This window comes from Portunus trituberculatus, chromosome 35 (assembly GCF_017591435.1).
Source record: "Portunus trituberculatus isolate SZX2019 chromosome 35, ASM1759143v1, whole genome shotgun sequence".
Lineage (NCBI taxonomy): Eukaryota > Metazoa > Arthropoda > Malacostraca > Decapoda > Portunidae > Portunus > Portunus trituberculatus.
The window spans coordinates 3,880,104-3,907,568 of NC_059289.1; the positions used below are offsets into that span (position 1 = coordinate 3,880,104).

General features: G+C 40.3%; 1 protein-coding gene and 2 pseudogenes across 13 annotated transcripts in view; 2 read left to right on the forward strand and 1 right to left on the reverse strand.

Annotated features, from left to right (window-relative positions):
• Positions 1–27,465, forward strand: part of LOC123513073 (mechanosensory protein 2-like) — a 738,351-nt gene that overhangs the window by 334,385 nt on the left and 376,501 nt on the right. For 5 of the 13 annotated variants that reach the window (XM_045269916.1, XM_045269914.1, XM_045269917.1 and 2 more), the window contains exon 3: positions 10,216–10,380. The exons of the other annotated variants lie outside the window; for them this stretch is intronic. In XM_045269916.1, the coding sequence (XP_045125851.1) occupies positions 10,216–10,380 (165 nt within the window). The remainder of the gene's footprint in view (positions 1–10,215; positions 10,381–27,465) is intronic. 13 annotated transcript variants of the gene reach the window in all.
• On the reverse strand, positions 19,545–19,704 carry LOC123513353 (annotated as a pseudogene).
• Positions 20,206–20,350, forward strand: LOC123513352 (annotated as a pseudogene).

Consider the following 27,465-nt stretch of genomic DNA (forward strand, 5'->3'; position numbering starts at 1 on the left):
CCAACATAAAATGAGAGAAGACAAAAGAAAAAAAGAAGAGAAAGAATAACACAATATTAAACAACAAAGAACAGAGAGAGAGAGAGAGAGAGAGAGAGAGAGAGAGAGAGAGAGAGAGAGAGAGAGAGAGAGAGAGAGAGAGAGAGAGGCGAGGAAATGGACAAAGGAAGGGGAAGAAAGAATAAGAAAGCACAGAGAAATAAAGGAAAGGAAGGGAGAGGTGAGAGAGAGGAGAAAGGTTAACGGGTAAGAGGAGAGGGAAGAAGAGGGAAGGATGCGATAAGGAAGAGGGGAGAAATACTGCCAAATAAAGAGGGGAAAAGGTGACAGGGCGTAGGCGTAGAGGGAGAAGAGGAAGAGCAAACAAGAAAGGAGAAGAGGACATAGGGTAGAAAGAGGAGAAGGACGAGGGGAAGGAAGGGGAGGCAGGAGAGGGGAAGGTAGGGAAGTACGTACTGTATTGGTGGAGGGAAGGAGAGGGGTTGTGGAGAGCTCGGATGACGAAGTTGCCACGCCCTCACTTATATGAAATGTCACTCCCAATAATTTTGTGCTGCCCTCACTTTATCATATCCTCTCTCTCTCTCTCTCTCTCTCTCTCTCTCTCTCTCTGAATACCAATGGGGGATCAGAAATTAGAAGATAAGACAGTCACGTTCTCTACACGAAATGTCATTAGTGTCTTACGTAACATTTCTTTGAGGGAGAGACTTGTGGACATCAGGGAATTAATACAAAACACGAGACATAGTCATTGATAAGCACAAATGGTAATTCAAAGCACAGATCGATAATTTCTGCCAAAGCTTACATTTCAATTTTTTACACATTTTTTTTCCTGTTTAATTTTACTTAGGATACAATATCTGAATGCTCTCAAAATCAGCTAATTGGGAAAAAAAAGCAATCAGTTAGAGAAGGAAAACTAATAGGAAAACAAATTATCTGTGTGTGTGTGTGTGTGTGTGTGTGTGTGTGTGTGTGTGTGTGTGTGTGTGTGTGTTGGTTCATAAAGGGCAGCCCAAGATGGCGTCGAACAGACCTCATTATGGAAGGCTGGACACGGTGCGGCAGTGGACCCTTCATAGTGCAATTAGCAGAGGTGGTGAGTCCCTACTGATGCAATGGATTGTTGGTGGTGGTGGTGGTGGTGGTGGTGGTGGTGGTGGAAAAACAAGGAAATAAAAGTAACAGGGAAACACTACAGGGAAACACTGACAGGGAAACCTACAAAAAATAAAAGTAACAGGGAAATTAAAGTACCAAGGAAACACAACAGAAAATAAAAGTGACAGGGAAACACTACAGGAAATAAAAGTGACAGGAACACACTACAGGAAATAAAGGAGACAGGGAAACCTACAGGGAATTAAACTAACAGGGAAACACCACAGGAAAGGTATGGTGGAAAGGATGTGGAAAGAAACGATAGTAAAGTCAAAGATAAAGGAAAATAAATAAAAGAAATTAAAAGAAAAATAGAAAACCGCAAATGATAGATGGAAAGTAATGGGAAAAAAGGGAGAAAAGTAAAGAAACGAGTGAAAAAAAACGAGATGAATGAAAATAATAAGGAAAGAGATGAGAATGAAGATAAGGTAAAGATAAATGAATAAAAAAAAAAGAGAAATTGGATTAAGAGAGAAGAAAGGGAATTAATGGAAGGGAATAGAAGAGATGAAAGAGAACAAGAGAGAAGGCAATGATGTATAATTACCTACAAATTGAGCAAATAAAGTGAAAATAAAGAGGACCATTAGTCTTACGAAGGACAATGAATGGCGATAATGTTTATGATGATGGTGGTGGTGGTGGTGGTGGTGGTGGTGGTGGTGGTGGTGGTGGTGGTGGTGGTGGTAAGGCAGAGCAAAGAAAGAAGAGAAGAGAGGAATGAAGAGAGAAATACAGCAAAGAGGATCACATTAGCTAACATTACGTTCTGGCAGCGAAGTGTGTGTGTGTGTGTGTGTGTGTGTGTGTGTGTGTTGTAAGATAAGTAAGGGGAGGAGTGGTCGAGAGAACGATATCAAATTACTCACACACACACACACACACACACACACACACACACACACACACACACACACACACACACACACACACACACACACACACACACACACACACACACACACACACACACACACACACACACACACACACACGATAAACTACAATAATATACTCCGTCATCGCATCTTCCTTCAAAACGAGCCTCTTTCTTGTTATGTTTCCTGTTTCTTTTCTCTCTCTCTCTCTCTCTCTCTCTCTCTCTCTCTCTCTCTCTCTCTCTCTCTCTCTCTCTCTCTCTGTCAATAACTATCTATCTATCTATATATCAATCTATGTCTCTGTCTCCCAGCTGACGCAGCGGTTTACAGAATAACAGCTGGAGGAGGAGGAGAAGGAGGACAACAGCGACGAGGATATCTCTCATCCTCTATCTCTGCCACTTATGATCTCCCTTCCGTGTGTGTGTGTGTGTGTGTGTGTGTGTGTGTGTGTGTGTGTGTGTGTGTGTGTGTGTGTGTGTGTGTGTGTGTTATTGTACTAACGAAAGCTCTCCTCACTGTCCTGGTAATTAATGTTGGAATATAAACCAGTCGAAAAATTAGGAATTATGTATGAGACAAATAACTATGTATGAGATGGACAATGTTTGAAGCGTTTCACCATGACAAAGTGTTATGTTACGTGCATTATTTGAATATTATGATAACGCTGTAACTTGAAGCTTCTTCGCCACACACAGACACATAATAAATATATAATGACTAAGTAAATGGATGAAAAAAATAAACAAATATATCAAAAGCAACAAAAAATCAATATATTCATCAAAACCCGAATTTGTTGGAAGCAAATAATGCAGGAATAATTAACAAAATCTTCAATAATTCTTCCTTAAACCTAAATTTTCACTCAGAGATTGAAGAAAGAGTATTCTAAAAACATATCAATAAATTAATAAAACTAATTTTCAATGATGTTATGAAACGGAAATCTAAAAAGAAATTTCTAATGATCTGTCACAAATAATATTCCAGCAAGAGAATGAATGAACAATCAATAAAAAATAAATAAATAAACTTAATAATACGTAAACTTCCAGACGGTGTAATGAAGCATGAATCTTTAACAAAAACTCTAATAATCTCCTAAAACCTGAATTTCCCGCCATGTATGAAGCAGGAACCTTTAGTAACTCTCTTATCCTATTGTAATTAATCGGCACGAACTAATAGCACATTACTTACTCTGGCCCCATTATCGGTGTCCCTTAAGTGGTGAGCTGCCACTATGAAACTCCCATTACCTTCCCCCAACGACCTTCACCCATCACCATCTAGAGTAATGGATGGCCAGCGACTTCCTTCACAAAACTCCGGCATCCACCACCCTTCCCAACACGGGGCATTAATAAGCCTCTCACGCGCCTCTCTTTTGGTAGTTCCGTCTCGGGGGAGGAAGAGAAGAAGCACAAACTTAACTTGATCTATTTTTTCCTCTCCTTTCATAACTTGGTATTCTCATCCAGAGTCTCGACCTACTTATTTTCATGTTAGGCTTTCCACTTTCTCACACACTCACACACACACACACACACACACACACACACACACACACACACACACACACACACACACACACACACACACACACACACTCTCTCTCTCTCTCTCTCTCTCTCTCTCTCTCTCTCTCTCTCTCTCTCTCTCTCTCTCTCTCAACCATCTCCTGTTTTCTCCCGTTCCTTCCTTCCATTTTCTGTTAATCAGCACCGCATATTTCCCAAAGGTAGCTGTGTGGTGGAAATATATTGTAGTTGGGTAGTGTTTCTGGTTAGACTCAAGTTTCTTTTATCGTGTTTCCCATTCATTTGTCTTATTTTCATCAGAGTTCATATTTCCACCACTCAAAAATATTACTTATCTCTTTTCTAGCACATCTCGACTCACGCAGGCCATTCTTATATCGTAGATCACATGAAAATATCTTGATAAACAGACTAATCATCTCTTTCCTTTCATTTACCGAGAAACATCCCTCATGACAACATTCTCACATAAAACAAGATACACCATTATTAATCTGAATTCCCTTTAATTACTTATCTGAAATCTCCTCAACACCACACGTTTACTCATCACCTTACGAAAATCATTCATCATATTTCTCATTCACAGCCAATTATCACTTAAGACAACATCCTCACATACATAAACCAACAAAATAAACCACCACTAATCTGAAATCCCCGGATGAACACCACACGTCTACACCTTACGAAAATAATCTATCTTGCTTTTCCATTGATAGACACTCCAGACCCCTTAAGATAATTTCCTAAAACATTCCTAATACTTCCTAACACTTACTTAATCTAACATCACACACAACTGTTACCCTAAAACCCTTTAACCCATTCATTACTGGGACGCATTTTTACCATGAGTTTTGGGTATGATTAGACGATTTTACTGACATTAGCAAGGGTCTATGGAGGTCAGAAAATTATATAGCCAGAATCTTCCCCATTTAAACCCCCACATAAGTTTCTGAAGCTTTATATAATCACCAAATAGAAAGAAGAATGAATATGGAAACGTGCCATGGTACTGAAGGGGTTAAACAGCATCACACACACATCCCAGTCACCATTCCTCGTACATCTGCCACACAAACACACACACACACACAAACAACGCTACACTACCTTCCACAGACATCGCTACTAACTTAACTCTCCCAGATATTACATTCTCCTGAACTCCCCTGACATACAACATTCCTTGCCCAATATCCTACACATTCAGGCAGTCTCCCAAATGCCTCTGTGAAGTGCCGCGTATTCCAGACTCTATATCTTGAGACCAATAGCACACATTCCTCTGCTTTTAACACTTACGCTTAGCAAGATCAAGATCAAGATGTTACTAGGTGTAATGTGTGTTCATCTGTCTTTGAGTTCTTGATGTACGTTTTTTTTTTTCGGCTTTTTCTTGCTTATACGTAACTGAATGAGGAAAATAAGAGGATGGATTAAGAAAGATGACGGTGATTGTAATGATAATAGGTGGAAATGGAGTAAGAGGGAAAGTTGTATACATGTGAAGGAATAGGGGAAGGTGATGATGATGATGATGATGATGATGATGATGATGATGATGATGGGTAGAAATCTGAATAGATATGCATGTTTTTTATACAGGGCCTGCCACACGTAGACCAGATACATTCACATGTTTTCTTGCGTTCCTTTCTGGCGATACAACAACAACAACAACAACAACAACAACAACAACAACAACAACAATAATAATAATAATAATAATAATAATAATAATAATAATAATAATAACAATAATAATAACAATAACAATACAAATAATAAGCAACAATAAGAACACTGGAACCACTTACAATGCACAACTTTCTTCACCATCATCTTTCTCTCTCTCTCTCTCTCTCTCTCTCTCTCTCTCTCTCTCTCTCTCTCTCTCTCTCTCTCTCTCTCTCTCTCTCTCTTTCTCTCTGAGGAACTTACAATAATGTCCACCCTCCGACCTCCTGTCTCGTCTGTTTGAGCAAGACTCCTGACACAGGTGTGGCTGATGAAGAGGCCAAGGAGGAGGAGGAGGAGTAGGGGGAAGCTGGTAGCGTTCAGTGTTGGAGGTTTGGAAGTGGTAAATTAATCTGTGTGTGTGTGTGTGTGTGTGTGTGTGTGTGTGTGTGTGTGTGTGTGTGTGTGTGTGTGTGTGTGTGTGTGTGGGAAGAGAGAGAGAGAGAGAGAGAGAGAGAGAGAGAGAGAGAGAGAGAGAGAGAGAGAGAGAGAGATGGTGATAATGGTGGTGATTTTGGTGATGACAGCCTTCATAGTATTAGTAGTAATCGCCTTTTCCTTTCTTTCTAATGGTGGTGGTGGTGGTGGTGGTAAAGAAAATCTAGAATAAGAAAGAAAACGAGGAAAAAAAAGAAAAGGAAGTAAAACCAGAAATACTTTGGTGGAAAGAGGAGAAAGAAGTGAAGAGGGACGACGGCGAGTAAGAGGAGAAGCAGAACGAGAGGGAAAGAAAAAAAAAAGAGGAGGGAGAAAGAGAAGAAACAGGAAGAAGAGGAAGAGTGACCACAAATTCAATTACAAAAAAGAAAAAAAAATACTATAAAAACAAAAGTATAAAAACAGATAAAATATGAAGAAAAAATAACGAAAGGAGAAGCAGAGAAGGACGAGGAGGAGGAGGAGGAGGAGGAGGAGGAGGAGGAAGAAAACGTGATGTGAGAACCTGGAAGAGCGTCACTGATACTTAATTTATAGGCGTCACTGTCACTTTGTACTGAGTGACGGTGATTCACTCTGATAAGCAAGGAACGTGATGGTGACACTTCCCTCAGGTGACGTCAGGGAAGGAGTGCAAAGTGAGGAATGGTGGGGAAGGAGAGAAGGAGCAGGAAGTGAAAGTAAAGAGGGAGTTTGATTCTCTCTCTCTCTCTCTCTCTCTCTCTCTCTCTCTCTCTCTCTCTCTCTCTCTGTTCAGAAGTCCTCACCATACTCACTATTCATACTCATCCGACTCATAAATCCTGAAAGTCTCATACAGGCAACTATTCGTCTCTCTCTCTCTCTCTCTCTCTCTCTCTCTCTCTCTCTCTCTCTCTCTCTCTCTCTCTCTCTCTCTCTCTCTCATTCTTTTCTTCCTTATTTTCTCCCTTTCGACTATTTTAACATACTCATTCCTACCTCTTCTCCATCGTCCCTTTCTTTATTTACTCAATTTTTTGTGCCTTTGTGCCAGTGACGGTGGCGACGGTGGTGGTGGTGGTGGTGGTGGTGGTGGTGGCAATGGTGGTGGGGGTGGTGGTGGTGGTGGTGGTGGTGGTGGTGGTGGTCTAAGCACAACTGGTGTAATCTCTCTATTTGTTGACTCAAGGCTAAGTGATCCACACGTAGCGCGCACACACACACACACACACACACACACACACACACACACACACACACACACACACACACACACACGGCCCGGTAGCTCAGTGGTTAGAGCGCTGGCTTCACAAGCCAGAGGACCGGAGTTTGATTCCCCTGCCGGGTGGAGATATTTGGGTGTGTCTCCTTTCACGTGTAGCCCCTGTTCACCTAGCAGTGAGTAGGTACGGGATGTAAATCGAGGAGTTGTGACCTTGTTGTCCCGGTGTGTGGTGTGTGCCTGGTCTCAGGCCTATCCCAAGATCGGAAATAATGAGCTCTGAGCTCGTTCCGTAGGGTAACGTCTGGCTGTCTCGTCAGAGACTGCAGCAGATCAAACAGTGAATTACACACACACACACACGCACTCAAAATATTAGCATACCAATTAATCTGTTTCGATACAAAACTCTCTCTCTCTCTCTCTCTCTCTCTCTCTCTCTCTCTCTCACCAATGTCAGTCATAACGTTGTTTTTTTATCTCTTTCGTAATGTATTCATATTTGTTTTTAGATCATCAAACACTTAAAATACAGTATAAATATTTATTTGGATTCCACGTGCAGAAAACTAACCAATACTTTAAAGGAGGAGGAGGAGGAGGAGGAGGAGGAGGAGGAGGAGGAGGAGGAGGAGGAGGAGGAGGAGGAGGAGGAGGAGGAGGAGGAGGAGGAGGAGGAGGAGGAGGAGAAATAGAAGGAAGAGAAAACGATGTGGATGGTTAATGAAGAAATGACGAAGAGGGACAAAGATATGAAAAAAAGATAGAAGGGGGAGAAGAATGAAGAAGATGAATGATGGAAAGAAGGCAGGGAGGAATGGCGTGAGGGAGGCAAGAGAAGGATTGGAGCGAGAGGGAGAGAGTGAGAGTGGTTGCTTTACCGGATGTGTATTGCGTCACCACTTCATGAGGCACCTGCTGCAATATCTTATTTACTTTCACGTGTGGATGTTATGAGTGGAAGGTGTGAGCTGATGTTCTATTTAAGAAGAAGGTTAAGTGAGATTCTAAATTTGTTATGGAAGAGTAAAGGAGGATTTGATTCATATAATTTACTAACTTATGAGTGGGTATTCTATGAGTGGGTATTCTATGAGTGGGTATTTTATTTATGAGTGGGTATTCTATGTAAGTGTTCAATGAGGGGAGTAAATGTGATTGTTTCCCGAATCTATCAAGGGTTTAAAAGTAATGGAGGGAATTCCTTGCTAATTAATCAGACGTCGTGTTAATGGTAGGATTTCTTTCTCCAATTACTTAAGGAGTGAATAACGTGCGGATTTCCTTATCTGCTCCGATAGAGATAAGGACAATGGGGTGGATTTATCTTTCTCTTATTCCTACATTCATTATTATCTTTCCCTTCATCTGCATTTTTCTCCAAAGAATGTAAAGGGAAAGTACACATGAAAAGTTTGTGGTGTTCAATGAAAGTGAAAGAAAGTGTCTACATTTCATCTCTTTAATTTTCTTATTAGTCTTTTCTCTTTTATACAATTCTCTAACAAAATAGATAAAAAAAAAACATTAAAGAATCTCTTGCCTTATATCATCATCCAAGAAGAAAAATAAACAAATGAAGTGACTATGATAAAATATTTTTACATTTATTATATATTTACTTGTATACAATTCCCCATGGAATGAAAAAAAACTTTCGCGCCTTGGTGTTTGCAGCCTTACGAGAGAGAAAAAATTGTCTTAAGAAATAATGCGAGAAGACATGCATACACACCTCACTACCTCAACCTTCGCACTACTTTATTTTAACACCTTTCTTTAACTAATAATCACTGTGAGATATTTTTCTTGTTCTATAACATAAAAAAAAACATACATTGCTTTAATAGTGTGAATTGTTGCATACCACACTGAAAGTTTTAACTCTCATTGGAGTAAAAAGTTAACACGCAATTGAATGAATTATGCAAACGTTGTGCCTTTGATACCCAGGCTGGAAATAATACACATCACGCGCCTAGCTAGATAGCGGCACTCGAGTCAACCACACCATGGAGATGACTGGCGACCTACGACATTCAAATCAGCATGTGACATAAAAGATTACGAGGTATTACGACACACTCTAATTATCTTTACAATGCTACGCAAGGTTACAAAGATTGAGTACCGTGATTTATTTCCTATTTCGGATGTTGCGTTTCCTCGTGGATTAGCAAACCTTTCAGTAAAATGGTGAAGAAAATAGTTATATAAAGTACAAAGTTATGAGTGAAATGGATGTAATCACTTTTGAAATATGAGTTACAGAAAAAAAAAACTTGGGAAAGGAAGAAACCATACGCAAAAAATGAGTTACGGAAAAAAATGAACTCTTGCATGAAATATAAAACTGAATCGACGAAAAGAAAGACAAATATAAGATAAAAGAGCCCGTCCTCCCTCACCCATAAGCCTGGAACAATTAGAACAATTAGCAACAGTGTCAGGATGAGATATAATTAGGATTCATAAGATTTTATCACACCACTCATCCCTTCCATAGCCTTCCCTCTCATATCCACATTTCAGTCATATTCTCTCACCAATGTCTCATCAGATCACCAGTCTACACAAATCATAACTCATTTAGTCCGCCAGGCACTTCCAGTGTTAACTCTGATTGCTAATGTTCCCACCATTGTTATTTCATTTCAATAAACTTATACACCTTTACAAATCCTGAATAAGTAGTTAATAGATTGATCTGAAGCGCCGAATCACTCACTCCTTGTATAGATAGTGGTGTCTTTTAAAATTACACCTTAAACTTATATTTGTATTCACCTTGTAGGGAAACCACAGCAATCAAAGTGTTATCAGATTCACGGAACCCACATCCACACATACACCTCATCACCTTATCTTATCACAAGGAATATGATCTATCATGCTGAACTATCTCTCTCTCTCTCTCTCTCTCTCTCTCTCTCTCTCTCTCTCTCTCTCTCTCTCTCTCTCTCTCTCTCTCACACACACACACACACACACACACACACACACACACACACACACACACACACACACACACACACACTATTACTCCTTCACTATTCATCTCATGCCATCACAAATACATTACCCTAAACCTAAGTCACGTCATGTCACATTTCAACTATACTCTGAACTTCATTTATGCCATACAATGCCCTGTTTCACCCCGCTACCCTCACTCATTACCCCTCCACCCTTCACCCCCGTCCCCTGTAGCCCCGGAGACATAACCGACACTGATAGTATCCCCCAGATAAGGGCGCGGGTCGGTGGTCTCAGTACCCCGGCAGACAGCGCATGGAGCAGGTGGAACTGGACACAGTGGGCAAGATGGAAAACGAAGGATTCTCCGAGGCTCAGAGGAGGGACAATCCCAACAACAAAAGCAGCTACACGCCCATGGGTTATAATGCTACAGGTGAGACCGAGAGCGTGGTGATATGCCAAACCTACCTACACCAATCACGCCACAGAGGCAGTCAGGTACACTCCATGTCACCTGGTTTGTCTTAACGTATCATCGAAGTATTAAACATTTTACGACAAAGTTCGTAACATTCAGCAGTGCTTGAGTTTGATACATATACTGCTGCGTGTGTCTTTCATTGACCTCCACAACAATGTATAAAAAAATATTTGCGTGGACATAGAAGAGTTAAAAGAAAGAATAGGAGATTAATTCAGTATTTGTTTAGCTTACAAAAATATTTAAGGAAGTTCACTACCAAACACGTCTAAGATCTTGTTGGTGGTTAATGAAAGAAAAATGTGTTGGTGCGTAAAGGTTATTTCAAGGTTGGTTTGACGGGGGAGTGAAGGCGAGACTAGAAGTGTATCCCTTTAATATCGCCATGACATTCTTCACGCTATTCAAATTGCACGATGGAGTAAAAAAATCATACTGAAACTTACTTTATCCCTAAGATTCGTGAGGAGAGGAAGATCAGAAATGAGTGACCAGTCAACCAACGCCTTAATTACCGAGGGAAGGGAAGGTGCTCACACATGCGCACAATAATTTCAATCGCGTGTTGCCTCCTTCCACTTCACCTCCATGCCTGCAAACTAACTAAAAAAGACGTGCATCCCTCTGGCGCCGCACGGATTAGTATTAGAGAAAAAATGTGATTGATAGGCGGCTCTCCCTTCACGCTCAATGGGGCCGTGAAGGGAAAGCTTTCACGCCGCTGTGATACCCACGCATGCAACACTCCGCTGCTAAACGTTGTTGCCACCACCACCACCACCACCACCACCACCACCACCACCACCAACCATCAATAACAACAACAACTCCAACAACAACAAAAAAACAACAACAAAAATAGCAACAACAAAAACAAAAACAACAGCAATAACAACAAAAACGACAACAACAACAATAACAGCAATAACAACAATAACAACAACAACAACAACAACAACAACAACAACAACAACAAAAGTAACACCAGCACCACCACCAACAACAACAACAGCAACAAAGACATTTACACTAGCTTATCAATAGATATGTGACTGACCTGATTATAATATAACGATAATGCAATGCTAAATAAAACATTTTATCGAGTATGTAAATATTTTCCCTTCCTGTTTCCCAACGAGTAACAGTCACCTTGGTTTGTAGATATGCTGTACTAAAGAGTTCTTCAGGAAAAAGCTTTGTTAATTCTTCAACTTAAATACTAAACCTTTTCCTTTCTATTCTTCCTCAACAAGACTCAGAATAATAGACATGAGTTTCTAATGAGTAATGTTTTGTTACATAATCACAAGGCTCTTTAGGTAATAGATTCTTTCAGCCCTTGATCGCCAACACCGCTGTAACACTCATTACTTAATTTGAAGCACTTACGACTACGAAAATTGCAACAACGGAAAGATTTTGAACATCTCACCCAATTCCTTTCCTGTCAGTGATGCTTCACGAATTATGCTCTAAACTTATACCAGATTATATCAGACTTCAAGAAAAAGATCTCTAGGTTAGCAATGTAAAGCTTAATGTGACTTATATCAAGCGTTCATATCTCCACGAGTCTTTATGATCATAAGTTACTCGGCGAGACGGCCTGAACCATTACGAGACTGTTATCTTATCGCTCCGTGAGAGAAAGTTGTATGTAAAGATGTAATTTTTTTTTCTCTCTCTCTCTCTCTCTCTCTCTCTCTCTCTCTCTCTCTCTCTCTCTCTCTCTCTCTCTCTCTCTCTCTGGGGGATAATAACGTCATATAGTCACTGTGTGTGTGTGTGTGTGTGTGTGTGTGTGTGTGTGTGTGTGTGTGTGTGTGTGTGTGTGTGTGTGTGTGTGTGTGTGTGTGTGTGTGTGAAAGAGAGAGACTGTGTGTGTGCGCGCTCTCTATATTTAGAGGAACAGTACAGGGCATAACAACAGCAACAACAACAAAGTTTAATACCCTCCCTACTCACACACACACACACCAAAAAAAAATCCTCCGTTTGATGACTTATGGGCGTGACATGACCTAGCGAGGAGGAGGAGTGACCCAGCACGAGCCTTCCTTCACACTTAATTGTCTTTATGAGGTCACGACTGCCGCGGGTCCTTAAGGTGCTATCCGAATGCAGATCTGAGTTGATTGAGATGCATAACTTGCGGGAGGGAAAGGGAGTTTGAGTCCTCCTTAATATCCCCTTCGTATTCCCTGCTCGGTGCGAGTTTGGAAGGAAGAGATAAAGGAGGAAAAGAGACAGGTTGAACAGAAAGGTTATGGTAAATGGAGAACTAAGGAATAATACGAAACTACAAGAGAAATGATAAAATTATGAGAAGTAGGAACGAAGTTGCGAGTTGGGAAGAAAAGATATAGGAAGAGAAAGAGACGGTGTGGAATATGTAATAGTGTGAGAAAAATTATAAGGGAGAAGTTGTAGAGGTTACGAGAAAAGGACAGAAAGATGTTAGTAAGTTAAGGAATAAGAACAAAACAAATAAGGTGACTAGAATGTTATAGTAGAAGAAGAATTAAATGAGAGGAATACAGGGAGACAAACCATACGAGAGAAGTTGAGAGAAGAAAGGTGTAGAGTAGATGAGCCAGAAAGAGTCGTGAACAGATGGTTATTGCAGATGTATGTAAGAGAGAGATGTAAACTAGTAGGAAATATTTCTTGGTAGGCAGAGAAACACTTAAACAAGATACAGCGTCCAAAGTATGTTAGAAAAGAAAAACAGATAGAGTCGGGATGAATATAAGATAAGAGCAGGTAAATTCTGTAGCAAAACTGTAACTGAGAGATTTTATGATCACTAGTTATGAGATCAAATAAAACAAGATCAGATACTTTACTATATCCCAGGTGAAATACAAGATAACGATAGAAACCAAAACTAGACTAAAATTATGAACAGGACTTAGTATTTTTAACCACAAATATATGACTGCAAGGGAAAGTTGTTTGTGAAGGAGACTGGAAACGAAGGAAGCTGGACACGAAGGAAAAACTAAAAAATGTAGAAGATGAGGAGAATATGTTTAAGGAAATAAGAATGTTGGAGATGGTCTGTGAGAAAAGACTGGAAAGCGTGCGGAGGGAAAAGAGGAAATGTCTCGAAAAGAAAATGGAAGAAAAGCAAGGCGTGAAGAGGAGAGAAAATGAGGTTGTAGACACGAAAATGAGAAAACATAAACGCAATGAAAAATCTCTCTCTCTCTCTCTCTCTCTCTCTCTCTCTCTCTCTCTGGAGGTACAATCTATCACGCAGTTTTTTAATATACCGACAAAATATCATCAACATAAACAAAACAAAGGCATAAATGAAAAATATACTATTGTACTGTGTAACTTATATTTTTAATCAACACACACACACCATACACACACACACACACACACACACACACACACACACACACACACACACACACACACACACACACACACAGATTGGATATTTACTTTCTGACCACAGGCTATATATCAAAACAAAAAAAAAAGATACATAGGCCGCAGTGGTACAGTGGAACCATGTGTGCTTTGGGGTCCGAGGGGTCTCCAAGCGCACGGGTTCAAATCCTGTCCACGGTCCGAGTGTAGGTTGGGCTTCCTAGCGGGTGGCTTTGAGATAAGAGGTACCCCAAAAATGTATCCCCTTTAGCCCATAAATTCCCATGAAAACCCCACATGGTAAAAAAAAAAAAAAAAAAACATGCTCACCCAGTAACCCAGACACACACACACACACACGCACACACACACACACACACGTAACCCTCACCGCCCACCACGCTATAAGGGAAAAGTCTAATTGCTTATAAGCTTCAACTGTCCTTTTCACTTTAGGCTTAATTACCTTGCTCGGTGTAATTACGGATTAAATTAAAGTGTCAAGACCCTAAGGACTTCCTGGGGATATTTTGGCTCTCTTTTTCTCTTCCTTTCCTCCGTTCTTTCTTCTTACATTTTTTCTTAACACCTCTTTCTCTTTCTGGTTCAGTCTGTCTGGGTTTGGTTCACTGTCTCTCTCTCTTTATCTCTCTCCCTCTCTGTCTGTCCGTCTCTCTCTCTCTCTCTCTCTCTCTCTCTCTCTCTCTCTCTCTCTCTCTCTCTCTCTCTCTCTCTCTCTCTGTCTCTCTCTCTCTCTCTCTCTCTCTCTCTCTCTCTCTCTCTCTCTCTCTCTCTCTCTCTCTCTCTCTCTCTCTCTCTCTATCTATCTATCTATCTCTTAGCAGTCACCCTTCATAGGAAAACAAGAGATAAATTACACACAAACAGCATAACGTTAAGATGAAATCGTCTGGGGGGAACATTATATAAATCTACATACGCAAATATAATCACCCATTGTCACCTGAAAATACGAGGAAATATCATTGCTCTTCCTTCTCTTCTTCCTTCCTTTATTTTCTGACTCTCCTTCCTCCCTTCATCCCTTGCTGACTCTCCCTTGCCTTTCTGCGCCTCTCCGTAGCTCCCGGTGGCCAGTGGTAAGGCTTCTTCACTCCCCCCAACATCGGTTTTCCATTATCGTTTAGAGTATAGTTAGAGAAAAGCGAGGCACGACTGTTTTTGTCAAGCCCATCGCGACTACTGAGGGAGAGAAGAGGCGAGCTTACCTGTGTATGTGTGTGTGTGAGAGAGAGAGAGAGAGAGAGAGAGAGAGAGAGAGAGAGAGAGAGAGAGCAGGCGAAGTGGGTAAAACCAAAACACACATTACTGTTTTTTCATGCCATCTCTCTCTCTCTCTCTCTCTCTCTCTCTCTCTCTCTCTCTCTCTCTCTCTCTCTCTCTCTCTCTCTGTGTGTGTGTGTGTGTGTGTGTGTGTGTGTGTGTGTGTGTGTGTGTGTGTGTGTGTGTGTGTGTGTGTGTGTGTGTGTGTGTGCGCGTCAGTTACACACACCCGCCCACCTACCCATCAACACACACACACACACACACACACACACGATAAGAACATAGATATACTTGCATACAGGCACACAAAGAGAGAGATAACATGTAACAGAAAACGAAGAAGAAAAACGAATCGGGGTGACTAATAAATGTGATGAAAAGGAATGAAATAATCGATAAATAATAATAATAAATGAACTGCATGCAAGGTAAGAGGGATAATGATTTGTTAATAAGCCTTTTTGCTCTCTCTGTATTCTCTATCAGTGGTACAATCAGTTACCTCAACACCAAAGGACAGCTTTATGTAAGATGTCTTTGGAAGATAAAATACGCCTCTCTCTCTCTCTCTCTCTCTCTCTCTCTCTCTCTCTCTCTCTCTCTCTCTCTCTCTCTCTCTCTTAAGGTAACAATATTGAGAGAGAGATAAAGATAGATAGATACATAGATACATAGGTAGAGAGAGAGACAGAGAGAGAGAGAGAGAGAGAGAGAGAGAGAGAGAGAGAGACAGACAGACAGACAGACAGATACACAGACATAAACAGAGACAGAGATAAAACTAACTTAAAAAAAACAGGGAAAAAGGAACAAAATTAGCTTAAGTAAGAAGATGAAAATAAAAGAGACGGTTGAAAAAATGTTTCCTGTTGGTGAAGACAAAGACAACGACGAAGAGGAAAAATAGAAAATGGGAAGGAGAAAGAGAGAGAGAGAGAGAGAGAGAGAGAGAGAGAGAGAGAGAGAGAGAGAGAGAGAGAGAGAGAGAGAGAGAGAGAGACGATAAATTAGGTGTCAGTCATGGAAAGGTGGAGAACAGCAGACGCTAATGGAACCTTGCAAACGAGAGAGAAAGTGAGAGAGAGAGAGAGAGAGAGAGAGAGATGAAATAACAGCAAAAATAATACAAATCTAACATGAAAGTAAATATGAAGCTAAATATTTTTACCAACAACAAAGCTTTAAAGGGGAGGAGGAGGAGAAGGATTAGCTGGAGACGCAAAGAAGAAGAACAAGAACAAGAACAAGAGCAAGAAGATTAAGAAGAAGAAGGAAAAAAAGATGATGATGATGATGATGAAAAAAAGATGATTATGATGAGGTAATAGAAGAAATAGAAGAAGAAGAAGAAGAAGAAGAAGAAGACGAATTTGGCTTTGAAAAGTAATATGAAGGCGCAATCTCCACTTGCCTCAAAATTAACAGAAAGAATACCAATTAACAATGTATAAAAACGGAGAAACAAGTCAATAGAAGTCGAGAATTTGAAAAAAAAAATCAAAACACTGCCTAAGGAATATAAGAAAAACAAAAACAACACAGAGGAAAACAAGTAAGATTAGATACAAAAAAAATAACTAAAAGAAAGGAAACAGAGCGAAGTGACAGAAAACAAAGGTGAAATGAGGCATCGGAGGGCGCGGGAGTGAAGCAAATCTCACTGTTCAATGAAGCGCAAAATCTTTATCACGAAACGCAAAGAGCAAGTCTGGAGAGAGAGAGAGAGAGAGAGAGAGAGAGAGAGAGAGAGAGAGAGAGACAAAACAAAAAAAAGACACGGAGGAGGAGGAGGAGGAGGAGGAGGAGGAGGAGGAGGAGGAGGAGAAGAAGAGGAGGAGGAGGAGGAGGTCATATTTCAGGGATTACTAAGCCATTCTGTTCCTCCTGAATTCCGAATCGATGGCTCCTGAAAATATGAGGTGATGAGGGGACAGGAAGACCAACTCCATATGAAGAGCAGTAGGAAGAGGAAGAGGAGAAGGAGGAGGAGGAGGAGGAAGAGGAGGAGGAGGAGGAGGAGGAGGAGGAGGAGGAGAAGTTGAGGAGGAGGAAGAGAAAAGTAAAAGTAAAGATGCAAAAGAAGAAGAAGAGGAAGAAATAAAGAAGAAAAAGAAGAAAAACAATGATTATAATAAAAATATTAATTAGAAGAAGAAGAAGAAGGAGATGAAGAAGAACAAGAACAAGAACAAGAACAAGAAAAAGAAGAAAAAAGAAAGACGTAAGAGAAGAAGAAGAAGAAGGAAAGAAAAAACGTAAAGTAATAACAATGATAAGAATAATAATAAGAATAAGAAGAAGAAGAAAAAAAAAGAAAAGAAAGAAGCAAGCAACAAAATATGAAACCTAAAAACTAATGGAAGAACTACTGACCCCACCCCACACACACACTCACACACACACACACACACACACACACACACACACACACACACACACACACACACACACACACACACACACACACTCACACACACACACACACACACACTCACACACACACACACACACACACACACACACACACACACACACACACTCACACACACACACACACACACACACACTCACACACGCACACACACACAGACACACACACACAGACACACACACACGCGTGGTGCGTGCTAGTTCTGTAGTGGTGCTCACGCATATTATTGCATGAAAAAAGGCTCTCACTGACTTCTCAGTGAGCACAGTGGTGTATGAATGTCCTGTGATGAAAAAAAAAAACAGGAACATTTATGGAAAGTATTGCCGCTAGATAGAAAATAAGTGAAAAGGAGTGGAAGACTCCAAGATAGCGGAGAAATATGCCATTTCAGCATTATTACCTTCGTCCTGTTATAAGTGTAGCTCTGATTCTGGAGACCCAGCAAAATTCATTAAATGTTGTCTGTGTAGCCGGTGGGCTCATACGAAATGTGTGAATCTGGCAGGGATTAAATCTGAAAATATCTGCAACGTGAGGTATCTGTGCGATGTTTGCTTCATTGAGGTGTCGGCTCTGAAGAAATTCATCAATGATGTTGAGGAATTTAAGTCTGATTTGAAGAGCATTACTGCTAAAGCTGACAAGATGATGGCAATAGTTGATAATAAGATGGCAAGAATGGAGGAGATAAGTATCAAGGTCTATGAGGCAACAGAAGGCTTGGCGGGAGTTGCTGAGTCGCTGAATTGTGCTGATTCGGAAGAGGAAGAGGAGGATGAAAAAGAACCTGAAGCAAATCTGAAAAATGAAGTTTCTCATGCTTTGGATGGAATGCAAATCAATGATACAAAGTTTGCTAATGATGGCAAAAAAATAGTGATGAATTTTGCCGATGAGAGTCTGAGAAATGAGGCAGTCCAGAAACTGGAGAATGTTGAAAAGTTGACAACTAAATCTGTTCAGAAAATTAAACCCAAGACAATGCTATGTAATGGAAGAGACTAAGGAGGGTATCATTGATACCATTATTGCAAGAAATGACTACCTTCAAGCAGTTCCTGATATCAAGTCAAAGATTCAGAATATTTTTTGGAAACCAGCAGCAGGGGGCACAGTTCATTACATCATGAAATGTGATCCAATGATAAGACAGTTGTTGCATCAGCATTAGGACAGGATTAAGCTTGAATGGGGAGTTTACCAGGTTCGCGACAGGTATCATGCAGTTATCTGTTACCATTGTCAAAGGTATGGTCATACTGAGGCAAACTGCAATGCCAAGAAAAATGGTGAGCATCCCGTTTGCTTTAAATGTGCAGGCAACCACAAGTCCAAGGATTACACATCTACAGAGAAGAAATGCATAAACTGTGTGAGGTTTAAGAAACAGAATACTGACCACTCGTCGAATAATAGTTGTTGTGTTGTGTTGGAAAGTGAGATTGACAGGATCAGAAATATTACAGATCATGGCTACTAATGCTGTGAGCTCTATGTTGAAATGTGGTTTATTAAATGTCCAGTCAGTTGGAAACAAGACAATAGAAATCAGAACTTTAATTAATGATGAGAATCTGGATATTCTTGCTTTGACTGAAACATGGCTGAGTGAATATGATACTGCGAAAATTAGAGAAATGACCCCTGACACTCATACATTTGTGCACATACCAAGGAACACGATGCAGACCCATACAGACTACATGAGGCAAGAAATAACCTTGACATGGGATGTCGAGTATTTGCAAGATGCGCACCAAGGATTTACAATAAACTGCCGAGTGATATTAAAGGTTGTGCCAGGATCGATATCTTCAAAAAGAAATTGAAGACATATTTGTTCAAGGAAGTTTATGATTTTAACGGCATGGAAATCAAAGACAATTATAGATGCTAGTTGCTTTTGAGAGAGGCTCTGCTGAGCGCTGCCTCGCAGTGGAGCGGAGCCTTGAACAAACACCCCAAGTAACAAGTAAGTAACACACACACACAATAGAATAAATAAATAAAAAAATATATAAAAAAAAGGTGGAGCAAGGCCTTAGCACTTCCCCATTGTCCAAAAAATCTGATCAATATCGTAGATCCAACATGGAGATCGTATCAGACGTTAAGCTGATAAGAACAAATATTCCACTTTGAACTTAGCCAAAAGATCGAAAAGCACACACACACACACACACACACACACACACACACACACACACACACACACACACACACACACACACACACACACACACACACACACATACACACACACACACATCATTGCCAGGAATACGCTCCAGAACCTCACTCTAGCATCCATAAATCCAGCTTGCAAATAAATCCCAAGATAGAGGATGAGAAAGAGAGAGAGAGAGAGAGAGAGAGAGAGAGAGAGAGAGAGAGAGAGAGAGAGAGAGAGAGAGAGAGAATGGCCATTAATGCTCAGAAAGAAACTGGAGAGATATTTCTATATTTTCTGACAGTTGATCTCAGGAACAAAGCGTCAGATGAGAGAGAGAGAGAGAGAGAGAGAGAGAGAGAGAGAGAGAGAGAGAGAGAGAGAGAGAGAGAGAGAGAGAGAGAGGAGAGAGAGTGCAATAACTGTGTGTGTGTGTGTGTGTGTGTGTGTGTGTGTGTGTGTGTGTGTGTGTGTGTGTGTGTGTGTGTGTGTGTGTGTGTGTGCTTTTCGGTCTTTTGGCTAAGATCAAAGTGGAATATTTGTTTTTATCAGCTTAACGTCTGATACGATCTCCAAGTTGGATCTACGATATTGATCAGATTTTTTGGACAATGGCGAAGTGCTAAGGCCTTGCTCCACCTTTTTTTTTATATATATATTTTATTTATTTATTCTATTTATTCATTTATTTATCTATTTATATTTTCCTTTTGATTGATTGATTTATTATATTTTTGTGTGTGTGTGTGTTAGGACGAAAATTAATAAAGCTTAAACATATGTGGAAAGTGAGTAAAGATGGGATAAAAAACATAACATAATGAAGAAAATAAGATAAAAAAAACGAGAAATAAGAAAAAAAATATATATATACAACTATTTATCACACCACAGACCACCACCACCACCACCACTAACACCACCACCACAGTTACTTCCACTAACACAAAACAGCAATAAACCCCACAAACCCATAAACCATACACACTAAAGAGACCATTCTGTAGCACCCCATTCACTTCACCAAGCCTCATAACCCTCACCACCCATTCCACCACCACCACCACCAACACCACCACCACCACCACCACCAAGGTCGTGACAAATAGGGTAAAAACGTTGGAGAAAAAAAAAGTTTCAGTGGTATGTTTTTTTTTCCCTTAGTGGCATGACTGCTTAGCTCGTTAGTGCAGCAGATGGCTTGGAGGAAGAGGAAAAGGAAGAGGAGGAGGAGGAGGAGGAGGAGGAGAAGGATTAAGAGGAGGAGGAAGAAGAGGAGGAGGAAGAAGAAGAGAAGGAGGAGGAAGAGGAGGAGGAGGAGGAGGAGGAGGAGGAGGAGGAGGAGGAGGAGGAGGAGGAGGAGGAGGAGGAGGAGGAGGAGGAGGAGTTGAAGGAAGAGGAGGAGGAGAAGGATGAGGAAGAAGAGCTTGAGATGAGAAAACTTATTCATGATACTGGATTCTGGATTACTAGATTCTGAGAGAGAGAGAGAGAGAGAGAGAGAGAGAGAGAGAGAGAGAGAGAGAGAGAGAGAGAGAGAGAGAGAGAGAGAGAGAGAGAGAGAGAGAGAGAGGGTGGTTGGAGGAGGAGGGGGGGGGTATTTCGTGCTAGTTTACTTTCATTTCCCTTCCTCTTTCCTCCCTCTTAACATCCTCCGCTTTTATCTGTCCAACGCTTCCTGTTCTCTTCCCTCCTTCCTCCACCCTCTTCCCTCCACCACCATCACTCCTCCCTCTTCCCTCCAGTATCATTCCTTCTCCCGCTGCCTCTCGCCTTTCCTTGCTCGTCCACACCAATATTTTGCCCCAAATTAAACCATAAACACGGCGTCACGTAGACTTTGTGAAATATCTCCGTGAATTCGTCTTCCCAAGTCGCCAACATAGAGCTGTAAATTTTCCAGATTCTCTCTTATTACCAATTTTCCTTAATGAAAACAGTGATGATGCACGGCAGGGCGGCAGATAATATACGGAAATAATATATACACTACAGAACTACATATGAGTAAGTGAAGAAATGTGTATGGCTGAGTGGGAAATAAAGGGCTGTACAAAAAGTTATTTACACGGATATGAAAGAAAAGAGGGATTTTTTTTTAATACAAAGGAAGAATGAGAATGAAGAATGGGAAAGATGTATGTGTGGTAAAATTTGAAGCACTGGTTAAAAAATGAATGGATAAGTCAAGGATACTCGTAATTTATAAAGAAAAGGATATGGGACAACAAAATACATAAAAAGAAAATACATATCGACTATTAACAATGTATATGGAAACAAAAAAAAATCGGAAAATAAGAAAATAAAAATTACGAAAATGAGCGGGAAAAAACTAAAAAATGAAAGTTTCTAACCCCCACAAAAAGAGGAAAAATAACAACAACAAAAAATAAACGGTTTGTTGCGAATGAGCTTCACTATTAATACTTGTCGGTGGTGGTGGTGGCGGTGGTGGTGATGGTGGTGGTGGTGGTGGAGATGAGAGAGGGGGAAGGAGAGGAAAGAGGGACAGAGTGACGCGATCTCTCATTGGTTATTCAAGACGCACAGGCTGCAAATGACAACCAATCACAGGTCGATGCGGTGCCTTCACACTGGTGCACATACTGGGCCTCACTCATGCCAAACACACACACACACACCCACACACACACACACACACACACACACACACACACACACACACACACACACACACACACAGGGGCAAACTCTTTACTTTTCTTTTAGGGAACCAGCACTTAAGTAGGCCTTTTTTTAATATTTTGTTGCCCTTCGCTGAAATCTCTCCTACATAAAACACACACACACACACACACACACACACACACACACACACACACACACACACACACACACACACACACACACACACACACACACACACACACACACACACACACACACACACACACACACACACACACACACACGAGATTTACAATATGCATGGACTGGTCTATGTACTGTTCATGTTGACAAATAAGCAAATAAATAAATACGTTCTCCCATAACACTGTGAAAGATAAATAAACATAACTGATTTACGATTCATATTTCATCCCTAAATCCTCAATATAAAAAAAAAAACAGTTAACTAGGGAATACACAGGAAAAAGCTTTAAATAATCAAGTTTTTAGGAAATATGGATTGACGGATGTAATAATGAAATACACAAAACAAAAAAGATTAAATTCCTTTGTCCCCTAGAAGAGTATTAACAAAAAAACAAGAAAAATATACGAAATGAACAAATACCAAACACTCTATGGATACAGATTGAAATCCATTATCACTTATAAAAAAAAAGATCAAAATAAACAAAATAAAGGATCATGTCAAGAATAGCGAACCCTCCAGCTGCTCTTGTTTCCCGGCTCAACTTTCACAGCTCTTTCACTCAGCTGACATGACGAGTGAATGAAAATATGATAACCAAATCTAACCTCATCATAACTTTAACCTAAACTAACCTAGAGTAAAATTAGTGTTATGTTTGGTTAGAGTTAGGATTAGGTAGCTTTTGGTTATATTTTCATTAACACGTCATGTCAGCTGAATGAGAGAGCTGCGAAGGAACCAGGAAACGAGGAGGGTTGAAAGGTTCGTTAATTTTGACATGATCGCCAAAAACTATATGTAAAAACGCAAAATGTACAAAAAAATATTAAGCTTTATGGAAACTAAGTGAAATTCTTTTGTCACGTATTAGGAAACATGAAAGCGACAAACTACAAAAAAAATATTAAGCTTTATGGAAACTTAGTGAATTCCTCTCGTCACGTATTAGGAAACATGAAAGACACAAACTACAAAAAAATATTAAGCTTTTTGAAACTAACTGAATTTCTTTCGCCACGTATAAGGAAACATGAAAGACACACCTACGTGATATAATTGCAAATCGCAGTTGTATGTAACCTCGAATCCTTCCAAAATCTGAAGCCACAAGGAGTCCCAAGATGCGTAGGAGGAACTTGTCTCTCATCACTTTCTTCTCCTTTCCTTTATCAATATTCACTTTTTTCCACACATCCTTAACTATCTTCTTCGCACTATCCCTTCTTCTTCTTCTTCTTCTTCTTCTTCTTCTTCTTCTTCTTCTTCTTCTTCTTCTTCTTCTTCTTCTTCTTCTTCTTCTTCTCCTCCTCCTCCTCCTCCTCCTCCTCCTCCTCCTCCTCCTCCTCCTCCTCCTCCTCCTCCTCCTTGCACTTTTCCTACTGTAGAAACAGAGAGGCAAACTTTCTTTACAAAAGGCAAAAGCACCCAAAAACACTAGATAAAGAGAAGAGGAGGAGGAGGAGGAGGAGGAGGAGAAGGAGAAGGAGGAGGAGGAGGAGGAGGAGGAGACTGATGAAAGAAGCAGGCAGGCGAAGGAAAGAAGGGAACGGATGCGGATAATTTACTAAGGAAAGAAGGAAAGGAGAGAAAATTAGAGGAAAGGAGAAGAGGAAGGTGAGGAGAGACGCGTAAATAATGCCCGATGTAAATGACCGTAATAATGAGGACGCTGAGTGATGAAAAAGTGAGAGGTGAGCTGCGAGATGCGAGGTGATTAGGAGAGGAGGAGGAGGAGGAGGAGGAGGAGGAGGAGGAGGAGGAGGAGGAGGAGGAGGAGGAGAAAAGAAAAGGAAAAATAGATGATGAACAGCAAGTAGAGGGAGAGGAAGAAAAGAAGAAGAAGAAGAAGAAGAAGAAAAAAAAGATGACGAAGAAGAGGAAGAAGAAGTAGAAGAAGAACAAAAAGAAGAAGAAGAAGAAGAAAAAAAAAAAAAGAAGACGAGGAAGAAAAAAAGACGAAAAGTAGAAGAACAAAACCAAGAACAAGACGAAAGAGAAGAAAAGTAGAAGTGGAGGAGCAGGAAGAGGAGAAAGAAGAAGAAAAAGGAAGGAATTATATATAATGTACTAAAAATCTTAACGTAAGATTAAAGACACACAGAAAATACAAAAAAATATTTAACAAACGCACAAAAAAAAAAAAAAGAAAGAAAAACAAAACCTAAAGAAATAAAAAGAAACTAACATAACACAAATAGAAAAAATAAACAAGAAAATAGAGAAGAAAAAACAGAAGGACGAAAAATATAAATAAATAAACCTTACATGAATATATTAAAAAATGTAATAAATTAAACAAAAAATCTATACTAAACCAAAAGGAGAAAAAGAAAAGGAAAAAAAGTGAAAAATTAAGAGTAAAAGACTAAAAAAAAAGGCGATGGAGGAAAGCCTGCATTACAATTAGCTTTCTAAAATACTTTGGAAACCTCAGACTCAGAATTTACTTCCGCGCCCTTCAATTTTAGATCCGACCCTCCCTCCCTCTCTCCCTCCCTCAAGGCGCCTTCTGAGGGGACCGATGGGGCGTCATAATTGGATTACCGCGAGCTCGAAGGAGGAGGAGGAGGAGGAGGAGGAGGAGGAGGAGGAGGAGAAGGAGGAGGAGGAGGAGGAGGAGGAGGAGGAGAAAGAAGAGGAGGAGGAGGAGCGGCAGCCTGTTTATGGTGGAACTTATGATAAAAGTTAAGGTGTACATTATGGGATGTCAGGTCAAGTTTGGTTGGGTGAGGGTGGAAGTAAAAATTTTGGTGGGACGGCGGAAGGGAGGGAGGGAGAGAGCGTGAGAGGAAAGGAATTAAAAATGAAATTGATTGCTGGATACAGAGAGATGGTTAGAGAGGAAGAAAATAATCTAAGGGATGGAAAAAAAAGGTCAGATATTCGTAAAGTTGTTTAAAGAAAGACATATTGATTGGTGAGTGAAAGAAAAGAGTAATGTAAGGAATTATTTAGAGAGAGAAAAAACATTAATCAGTGAAAGAGATAAATTGATTAAATTTTAAGCAAAAACTACCAATGAAAAATAAAAAGGAAATGATTTTTTTTATCTAGGATAGAGGGCCAGTCAAGGGCAAAAAATAAATAAATAAATAAATAAAAGGCCCACTTAAATGCTGGTTCTCTACAGGAAAGAAAAACGTCAGCCAAACTTAGGGAGCAAATGCCTCGATACCTCCCTCTTAAAAGAAGACACACATGAGCAAACATTTAAATCGACGAAAATCAAATAAAAAAAGGGAAAAAGCTTAAAGGCACAAAGCTCAAAAGTATGGTTGGGAAAAAAAATGAAAATATGATCTGAAATAAAACAAAGAAAAAAAACAAGTGAGAATTTTCGCTCCAACATAACTGGCAGAAGAGAAATGTGGTGCTTTGGCCCAATAACCCCAACCCCTGTAAGTCACCTCCTTCTCCTCCTCCTCCTCCTCCTCCTCCTCCTCCTCCTCCTCCTCCTCTTTGGATTTTCTTCTCCATTTGCTTTTTCGTCACTCTTCCTCATTTCATTTTCAAAACCTTCCCACTTTGCATTTCCTTTATCTATCCACCTTTATTCCTCTTTATTTTTCCCACCACATACTTTCTACGTTCAATTATCCAAGTTTATTCTTCTTACACCTATTCCTCCTCCTTTGACTCTTCCTTCCCTTCCGACGCAGCAAAGTGTCTATAATAAAAACAATCAGTAAGAATAAAGAGTAATGAAGGAAATTAAGATAAAGTGTATGATTGAAGATGAGACTCAATCTTCACCAACACTCATCAAGCCGAGGAGGAGGAGGAGGAGGAGGAGGAGGAGGAGGTGGAGGAGGAAAAGGAAAAAGAAGAAGAAGAAGAAGAAGAAGAAGAAGAAGAAAAGAACAAGAAGAAGAACAAGAAGAAAAAGAAGAAAAAGAAGAAGAAAAAAAGAAAAAGAATAATAAGAAGAAGAAGGAAAAAGAGGAAAAGACGAAAAAAAATTATAATAAAAAAGTAGAAAGCACGAGACAAATAAAATAAATACGAATGTCAGGAAACAATAGGGATAACAATTGAAAAGATAGGAAAGAAAGAAAAAGAAAACGATGAAATAGGAAACAAGCACTATAATAAGAGAAAGGAGAGGAAAACTGAACGGGGTGCTGCGAGAATCGTACTTAATGGATAGGGAAGGAGGAGGAGGAGGAGGAGGAGGAGGAGGAGGAGGAGGAGGAGGAGGAGGAGGAGGAGGAGGAGGAGAGTGATTTTATGACCTGGGGGGATTACGTATATCATATTGTTTGGAGGGAAGAACTGCTGGGAAAACTGTGTGCGTGTGCGTGTGAGTGAGTGTGTGTGTGTGTGTGTGTGTGTGTGTGTGTGTGTGTGTGTTTATGTGTGTACTTTCCATGTTTATATAATTGTTTGCTTGTTTATCGGCTTGTTTTATTAATATTTTATTGTTATTACTTATAATCAATGCACTGTTTGATTTTATTAATTTTTATTCTCTGTTTCTCTTTTCCTTCTTGGTCACATTTTGACTCACTCTTTCATTCTCTCTCTCTCTCTCTCTCTCTCTCTCTCTCTCTCTCTCTCTCGCTCTCCCTGTTTCTGTGTGTGTGTGTGTGTATGTGTGTATGTGCACACACACACACACACACACACACACACACACACACACACACACACACACACACACACACACACACACACACACACACACACACACACACACACACACACACACACACACCCAGGTCAGACCACAGTAGGGACAATAAGTGAATTTTCTTGTCAGTGGTGGCAGCGGTGGCGGTGAGGTGGTGGTGATGGTGTGGTGGTGGTGGTGGTGGTGGTGGTGGTGGTGGTGGTGGTGGCGGTGGTGGTGGTGTTAGCAGTAATGGTGGTGGGAGTGGTACTGATGAAATTAACAATAATAATAATGAGAGTAAT